This window comes from Erpetoichthys calabaricus, chromosome 2, assembly GCF_900747795.2.
Source record: "Erpetoichthys calabaricus chromosome 2, fErpCal1.3, whole genome shotgun sequence".
Taxonomy (NCBI): domain Eukaryota; kingdom Metazoa; phylum Chordata; class Cladistia; order Polypteriformes; family Polypteridae; genus Erpetoichthys; species Erpetoichthys calabaricus.
The window spans coordinates 121,928,638-121,938,246 of NC_041395.2; the positions used below are offsets into that span (position 1 = coordinate 121,928,638).

The 9,609-nt window shown below is 35.7% G+C and overlaps 1 protein-coding gene across 1 annotated transcript; it reads left to right on the plus strand.

Moving 5' to 3' along the window:
- The first annotated feature begins 727 nt into the window (after window positions 1–727).
- otol1b (otolin 1b) lies at window positions 728–9,228 on the plus strand. The gene is made up of 4 exons (XM_028793201.2): window positions 728–1,110; window positions 1,995–2,084; window positions 4,816–4,887; window positions 8,131–9,228. The coding sequence occupies exons 1-4, from the start codon at window positions 732–734 to the stop codon at window positions 9,021–9,023; spliced, it is 1,434 nt and encodes a 477-aa protein (XP_028649034.2). The 5' UTR covers window positions 728–731; the 3' UTR covers window positions 9,024–9,228.
- The last annotated feature ends 381 nt before the right edge of the window (window positions 9,229–9,609 follow it).

Consider the following 9,609-nt stretch of genomic DNA (forward strand, 5'->3'; position numbering starts at 1 on the left):
GTCCAAAAAACACATTGTACATACTGATTGCTGTTTGTTATCTAAAAAGTATGCATAGACTTTTTTTTCACTTGAATGTTAATTATATAAAGCACTTGGGTATTTCAGCAATTTTTATGAAGTACACTTAACAGCTTAATATTGCTTTACTGTATTTTATGTATTTAATTTTGTTATTTAGTTGGCTTAATTAAATTTGTATCAGCAAAGACACATACTCAATAAAACTTAAAAATATTGAAAATAGTATTTATAATAGAAGAAAAATACAGTTGGCTAAGTTTAGGAGACTTTACTTAGAATACAGTAAATGGGGATTTTTTTATACTGGTGCCTGAAAATTGTAATGCAATAAAGGTGGTAAATAGTATCAATAATTGCTTTCCAAAGATATGTAAAATGGAATGTCATGTTACAGTCTGAAAGTGCATTTTCTTATTATTTATGCATAATAAAAATATTAATAATGTTATCATTTACTTTTCATTACCAAGATAACCAACAAATGTTTTACACTAACCTATGTTATTTACGTTCATGTTTTACATTTACTATAGGTGGAAAGAAAACCATCATTGAATTAAAAAGCTGCAAAAGTGTGAAGTGAATATTTTACAGTTGTGTGCTTCTATGAATTTATATGAATTTGTTTATTCTGCATGTGTACACCTTTTAAGGTTATAGCATACTATACTATCAGTTACAAGTTTCCCTTTCTTTCAGGTACAAAAATGGGGATTTTTTCATTTCAAGGCATATTTTTTATTGCTGTTATTATTATTGCTCATATATCTGCCAAGACCACCCAGTTTCCAAAGTACCCTTTCACTAAGAAGCCTTTTCAAGAGATCCATCAGACCACAACCACATTCTCGAGCACAGTTACCGATGAAACAACTGATAGCATTGAAACGTCTTCCTCAGTTCTAACGGACAGAACCACTTTTCCAAATGAAATCCTGCATGCTTTTAGGACAATGACCACCCCATCTGCAAACGGCGAGCATGAAAACTTTACTTTGGACTATAATGAGTGCTTCTTTAATTTCTGCGAATGCTGTCCACCAGAGCAAGGTCCAAAAGGGCAGAAGGGTGACCGAGGACTTCCAGGTAGATGACCAATTGCTTTTTTCACTTAGCGAAATAAAAACTGCTGCCAGATTCTTTCTGCAAAATTGTAATTTTGAGGTTTTACATTTAGTGTCAGCCACCATTCCATGTAGCTTTTGATTAAATGCAGACAGTGGCAGACAACGTGATAGAACCTTATAACCTCCTCTCTGAAAAATGAGATTTATTGCACTGTAACTGTGTTTTTTAGCAGATTGAATAATGTTGAAACTTTGACAAGTGATCTCATGAACTAGCTTGAGACAAGCCTTAAAAAACAATACTGACAATAATATTATGGCAACAAGACTTATTAGGGTGTAAATTATTACTTGCTATGAATAAGGAGTGAAATAAAATAAGTCTTACATCTTTACAATAAGTGTCAAAACACATAAACATGTTATTTTTTGATTTGCATCATTCATTTCCTAGTGTATAGCCATGATTATTGTGATCTATATGGAATTGATGTCTTACCTAATGCTTTGGAAGATGACCCCAATTAAAAATAATATTATAGTCAAAATTCAACATATATGCATTTTAAAAATGTGCTGTTTATTTCTATATTTATTCAGAGTGTATACTATAGAAAAGACAATTCAGTCAGGAAAATGTTCCATGCACAATCAAACAATGGTTTGCTATATATTTTGAGTGTTTGTATTGTGTGTGCAGAAAGAAACATGCTACCATTAAATCTGAAATGAGCCAAGAATTAGTGCATGCAGAGCTCAAAAATGCTTCTGCTACCTGTTTATGATATTCTGCAGTATTTCTGAGAATTATGCTATTCACTCCCTTTAATATGCGCTTTTACCTCCAGATAGATAATGACATAATGTGAAGTAATTTTATTATTATCTCTACTTAATTTTCAGGTGCCAGAGGAGAAAAGGGAGAGCCGGGAATAAGAGGTTTGCCAGGACCAGCAGGAATTACTGGGTTAAAGGGGCATCAAGGAGACAAAGGTTAACCCCATTTATTATATCTGCTGCTTCATAATGGTCTGTAATTGCATGCAACATAATAAAATGAAATCCTTATTTCAGAGTCTCCTTTTTAAAAAGAGACATACTGTTATTATTCATGTAAAAAGTCTTTGGCTCCATCGCTACCTTTAGGCAATGTGATCTAGTGACTAAGGGGCTGCTGGTTCAAAGACTACTAGTGGCCCACTGAGCAGAGCGATTATCCTGCCTTTGCTTAATTTGTATAAATGTATATTTCATGAGCAAATTACCATTTACATGCAAGGAAACTGTCTTGACTCATGCCACATAGGGAGTCATCTTGATTAATTTCAGCTGTAAAATGTTTTAAATCTTCCTTTTATTTTATATGTATGTGCCCTTTCTGTTGAGAATAATTTGATATGATTTCATTACAACACTTCCGGAAATATAAAGAAATCAGTTTTAAAATAAATGCCTCCATAGGGTTTTAACTGCAGTTGAATAAAAGAGTAGATTTGCTGTATGCAATCAGAGAAGTGTAATGCAATAGACAATCTTAAACACAACTTGGCCACTAATGAAGCCTGACAATACAGATGCACAGATGCACATGGCTATATTGCTCGTGTCTCACTAAACTGGCTGAACCAAGAGGACACACTGTAAAGTTTTTCTTTTTTGTCATGTTTTTGCTGTCTGTATATTTCATTTTCACAAAAATGATAAACCAGTATAACCCTCAGACAAAAGTTAAAACTCAAGATATGTGCCAGACACTTTGATCACTAAGCTGTTAGATGCACAAAATCAAGAGATCAGATGTTCTGCTGCTATTGGATAAACAGAACTTGAACATTTTATATGGATAACTGGAATAGAGCCATTAGCGAATTAGAATAGGAACTGTATATGTTAATCTGTTATCTCAGTTATTGCTATGTAACAAGACCATAGCAAACACTTTATTTCATTGAAATAAGAGAAAGCATTAATGATAACACAATAAGTTACTCTCAGTGCATATATTAATCTCTTAGTACTGTATTAGAAGACTTTAAAAGGGCTTGGTTTGTGTTCCATGATAGTAAGTGACTAATAGATGCAGTACCGCAAGCTCCGAAAGCGCTTACAGTACTCTAATTGTCTGCTTTTAAGGGGCAGCTACTAACAGATCCTGCGTTGGGGCCAGAGAACGGATTGCAAGAAATGTGTACCGAGGTGTAGAAGGCTTTATCAGTTTTAAATATATGGGTCTAGTGCACGATGTAATCCATATGTAACTAAAATAACAATCACTGTTTTCTTTTTTTTAATCTCATACAATCTCTATTACAGAGTAAAATATATTACAGATTTTTTGGTAAAGAGAGGTGATTTTCCAAGATTGGGTCACAGAATGCTATCTACTGTCCGAGATTTAAGCAAATGGTGTGATGTATAAGATACTGTATAAATTAATGAATAAGCCTGATAAAATACATGCTCTATTGTATCAGCAATGATACAATTCTGAAATTATTATACAGTTTGGTGTTAAGTCCAGAAAAGGTGTTAAGATTTTTATACAGAAATAAGGAGAACAGACGGTTATGCGATTATCCAGAACTGTTTATTTAGCTGTTGGTTGGCTTTGCTCATAAACCCGGAAGCAAAGACAGGTATTTGTAATATACACAAAGATGATTTGATGAAGATTAAGAAAGAAAAGGAGCATCGTAGGAGATTATTAGCTTGTAAGTGTCACATTATGCTATTTTACTTAGTAGACGTGTTACTATTCTGCCTGCACATACAGATTAAAGTCCTTGACTGGACTTGGTGTAATTATGATGTTCTCTTGACTATCTGTTCCCAGTGTCATGTGGAACCCCTCAAAAGTATGGAGGTACCATAATATACATGTGAAACATAATTCCAGCTAAGTGATGAAGGCCTCAGCAGAAACTGAGGCTTCTGTTTAAAAAAAATGGTTGCATTTCACGAAGAGAAGTGTATCATCAAAGTAGTCAAAGATCAGTTACACATAGCAACAAACAACATTAGGTATACACAAAAACAGAATTTGAGCACTAGCTCTGGACCAACTTGTAAAAATTCAAAACAGAGCAGAGTTTAAAGATAGAAAAGATCACTGTGTTAAAGCCTCACAGAAAGGGTGTCCTTACTTAAATATGTCCATCCTTTCATAGTTGAGTGCTGCATAATTAAAGAGCGTTGTTAGAGAGGGGTAACATATCAAAGGCGTTTTTAGATGTTGTGCCAAGAGTCATTTTAGACAGTTGTTATGTGGTAAACAAGCAAAACCACCAACTGCCACCTTTGATGCTTACTACAACAAAGGATTCATCCCATTTTAATCCAGCTCCCAGCTAAGATGTCCATCTATCAGAACAGCAACATTTTATTTGTACAGTTGTTTACATGATTAAGAGTCAAACGTTTTTCCATACTGGTAAAATGCTATTGTCTTCACCACACTTTCTCCAAACGTTTTTAGCTTCTGTGCTCTTTGGAAATTAATAAATGTAAGATCCGTCCCTGCCTCCTTTCTTAAATATGACCTTCTGGTTACCTAATGACCCCATTTTGGATGTACCTATAATGATATGAGGGATCACAGGTTGAACAAGTTTAAGGTAAAAATATACCATTTTTTTAAGGATATGGGCAAGCTAGCTAGTCATTTTATCTCTCAAATAAAGCCACAATGCATTTCTCATATTGCTGTATTTTTTTTATTAAACAGGCGACACAGGTGATAAAGGAGATGATGGAATTATTGGGGTTACAGGCCTACCAGGCAAACATGGCGAGAAAGGTACAAGAACATTCACTGTAAAAGTTGTTTTAAGAAAAGCTTTACATTTCTTTTTTTCGTGCAAACTTTAAAACAGAACCAGCTCAACTTAGCAGGAATTTACTTTAAACTCAAGAAGCACTAGATGTGATATGCCTCATGTGGGTTACAGAAAATGGTTTGCATGGACAGTGACAAATGTATATTTAGGGCAAGTGGAGTCAGTGAGACAGCAGCTAGCTCTTTTTACTATGTCCGCATTACTCACTTTACAGAATTTTCTTTTCTGTTTTTGGCTAAAACTGTTATAATCCTAAAGAAATTACAAGAAAGAAGGCAAAGCAAATGCAATGTGAATACTATGGGTCATTCTCATAGCATTCCAGCAACCCAGATTAAAGTTCAAAACACCAAAATATGCAAAGAGGGTGTTTATCAACTACAACACACTTTATGAATTTTGGTGCAAAAACAAAGTGAAAAAATAAATATGGGTGAATAATAATCCCTAAAAACTTTTTTGGTCTATCATTTGGTCTTGAACCCTTGCCCATCATTGGGGTTGGGGGTGGAAGTTCTATTTTCATACCACTGTACCATACCGAACACTCCTTCTGACCTCCCATAGATTTCAATTTCTGACAACATTTTATTCTACCCGGAAGAGCTAGAAGACGTGGCCGGGGAGAGGGAAGTTTGGGCATCTCTGCTCAAGCTGCTGCCCCCGCGACTCGACCTTGGATAAGCGGAAGAGGATGGATGGATGGATGGATGGATGGATGGATTTTATTCTACTACTCAAATTATTGTATCAATAAACACTCTACACTAAAGTAGCTTCTGTCAGGGCGGTCACTTCTACTCTGCACAGAACCGTTAATACATTCAGGGTAGCTCCACATTTGTATCAGGACCACCACAGTGAAGTTCACTCTGTTGGTTCAAATAATGGTTCTAATGGATGCTAATGTCACCACACTCCTGGACTACTTATAAGCCCTACAAACCCCAGTCTGTATCTGATGAAGTGGTCAATAATTGTAAGAGTCTCTAGTGACTTCCCCATCAAAGACTTTTTGAAAGGTGGAGTGTCAAGAACTCCACAATGTAGAGTCATCTGCCCCCAAACATTGAATAGGGGTATTGTGTTATCTTTTCCACTATGCTTAAAAGCCGTCACTGTCTGATATCAACCTGGGCCACGTACTAGGCATGGGGGAAATGCTGCACCCTGGTGGTAGTACCTATACACACTTTACCTACATTTGCCATCTTAACATGTACACTAACTACAACAGTTATAAAAAAAAACTTGCAATTTAGTGAACAATTCTATCCCAGAGACTATTAACTTGCTCCTGTGTTTACTGCCTCAAAACACCTATCATTATAATCCCTCACACAATGAACTTATTTTCTTCTGGGAATTTTCACCTCTTCACCAGCAAGCTTTTGCTTTTGTGCCTCACTTGGCTAAAGTTGTCTAAGATTTTATTGTGTTATCCCTTTTATCTGGCCAGTCATTAACTTCACATGTACTGTATGTTGTTACCACTCGATGTCCCATACCAGAGCTACATTGTCTTCCCGTTGATTTATTTTATGCATATATTATAATTGTTTGGGTTCATTGGTGAGTCATATAACCAACTGAACCTGGATTTTCTGTATTTTAACTAGAAGGTAAGAAGTCAGGAATCCAATCCAAAGATCTTGTTGCCACCCTCCAAAATAGTACTGGATGACATCTTGGGGGTCTGCCGTATAGTTCAATTCTTATATTCTCTGTTACACCCAGTATGCTTCATTACCAAATGTCAAGTACCTCGAAGATATTCTATGATGCTGTGAATAATAATATCTTGTAGTACAGGTACAAATGAAAAAATCAATATACCTCTCTGTGGCTCATAGTCAATTATTACAAGAACTCAACCAGCCATTTTGTTGATAGGGAGACACATACTGAATGGCTTTAGAGGTTTGTACTGAAGCTACAGGTAGAACCAGTTTACTGGTTCATGGCCACTCTCTTAGCCTCATTACCATCACAGTTTAATATTGCAGCAACAGAGAACCAGTAAATGCAGAATGTGAATATGTTGAAAGGTATGCAATGGTTGGCTGCACGGTATATAGCACAACTAACAGTGTAGAATAAACAGTTACAGTGTTCACTCTTACAAGTCTAAGTTTTATGTTCAACTTTATGTTTATATATACTTTAACTGTTCTACATTGGTCTCAAAAGAGTACACCATCTGTAATAACTGGCATGCCATCAACTTATGGTTGATCTGCTGAGAATTCAGTGTCTTGAGTGTGAATAAAATGATGTATATATATGTATCTGAGAAGCTGGAAATCTCCTCATCATGTGGGGAATACTTCTGCATCAGATAATAAATGCTGAATTGTTATAACTGACCATGGACCTCATAGAGGTTTATTTTCTCCAGGCATGCTGCTTAGTGAAGTTTTTGTTTTCCTCTCCTCTGTTGTCAACTGGCCATAGCTCAGCAATTAATTCATGGACAGATGAGCTCCATTATTGTTAATCAGTTTCAAAGTAAACAAATTTTTTAAAGTTTGTTTAAACAAATCTGTGTACTCATTGCAGTTAGTGATTTGTAAAATTAGTATTTGCATTTGACTTGAGAACTTGAGAAGAGTGCTATATGAAAATAAGATGAAGTAATTAAAATTTTAAATATAAATATAAATTTAACTGAAAAGAAGTAAGCCAACAACATCAACCTATTGATCTGCTGAGCAATTAATTGCGTCATGGCCATCACAGTAGCAGATGAGGTAATATGAAAGTAAGTTTTTATAAAAACCCAGAGTTGACTGATGTACATGTAGAACATCTCAGGAACCACACACATCATTCATAGAGTGTCTAGTTCACCCTAAGCTTTGATATTGCCCAGAAAATTAAATAATAATGAAAATAATTATATTATTAATATTGACAAAAGCTTATTAAAAATGCAAAAAATGCACATTTGCTTGGCAGCTTAGAAAAAGGCAGACTAGTTAAGGCAACTGGATGGGTGAATGCAGTGATAGACAATTTGTACAAAGATTAATTAAAGAACTAATTTAGAGAATCTCTGAAAATGTTATTTTCTGTAACTTTTGATAAAAGAAAACTATACTTTGCACAATTAAACATTATACCTAATTACCACTTCAGTTTTCAAAGAACACTCAATAATACTTCCTAGATAACATTTTTTTTCTGCTCTTGAATTTTCACAGGTGAGATGGGATCAAAAGGAGACAAAGGAAATATTGGTTTTCCAGGGTTCAAAGGTGAAAAAGGAGAGAAAGGAGAAATATGTGAAAATGGCACAAAAGGAGACATGGGTGAAGAGGGGCCGGCAGGCATAATGGGGCCTAGTGGGGAAAATGGTGAAAAGGGGGAGAAAGGAGAGGATGGAGAGAAGGGTGAGTGTGGCATTTCGGGTGACAAAGGGGATCCTGGAGATCAAGGTGATGATGGGATGAAAGGTGAAAAAGGAGACAAGGGGGATCCAGGAATGGATGGAGCCAATGGTGCAAATGGGCTTGATGGAGAAGCAGGAGACCCTGGGCCAAGAGGTGATAAAGGAGACCCAGGGATGGCTGGGTTACCAGGTCCCCCGGGAGCTAGGGGGAACAATGGACCAAAGGGGGATAGGGGGCCTCCTGGAATGAAAGGTGATCGAGGGCCTAGAGGATTTAAAGGTGCCAGGGGGGAGAATGTGGTTATCAAACGCTCTAGTTTTAGTGTCGGCCTCTCTCCCAGCAAGTCCTTCCCTCCACCTGGTTTCCCTGTGAAGTTTGATAAGATCTTCTACAATGGGGAGAATCATTATGATGTAAACAATGGTAAATTTAATTGCAGCATTCCTGGGGTGTACCTTTTTACCTACCATGTGACTGTAAGAAACCGCCCCTTGAGAGTGGCTCTTGTGGTCAGTGGTATAAGAAAGCTGCGAACCAGGGATTCATTGTACGGTCAAGATATTGACCAGGCGTCAAATTTGATTCTGGTGAAACTAATCTCAGGGGATCAAGTGTGGCTGGAAACTTTACGTGACTGGAATGGCATATATGCTAGCAGTGAAGATGACAGTACTTTTTCGGGATTTTTATTGTATCCAGATTAAAGTGTGTTTTTATCTTTTTAATGCTGATTATTGTATAAAGAAGTGACTTGAGAGCTATAAAACAAAAACTTTAACAAATATGAACTATACTTTATTATTGCAGCATCATCATTTTAAAATGTGTTCTCTGGGTTTATTAAGAATTAATTATTGAAATATTTCTCTACTTGGATTTTTCTTGTTTCATTCAATTGAATTAATCAAAGTTTTCTTCCTGTTAATTGTCTTATATGCTGCTATGCACTTTTAAAATGTTAGATGGCATTTAAATAAAATTAAGCAGTAATTTCAAAACATTTTATTGATTTTTTTTCAGACTGAATATTTTAATGTGTTTGGAATTTGTCAATATTTATTTTTCACTTAAAAACTTCATGCTTGTTTCTGGTAATTTTATGCATGTTGGCTCTTTCAAATCTAAGGCATTTGGAATATATAGATGGCATTACTGAGCAGAAGCTGGACGTTTGCCAGACAAAACTATGTCAGTAATTTAATAACATGTACTGCAGCAATTTTAAAAATAAACTTTTTTTTGCAATACATATTCAAAACATTCAAACGTAACCTGCTCAAATAATAGTAA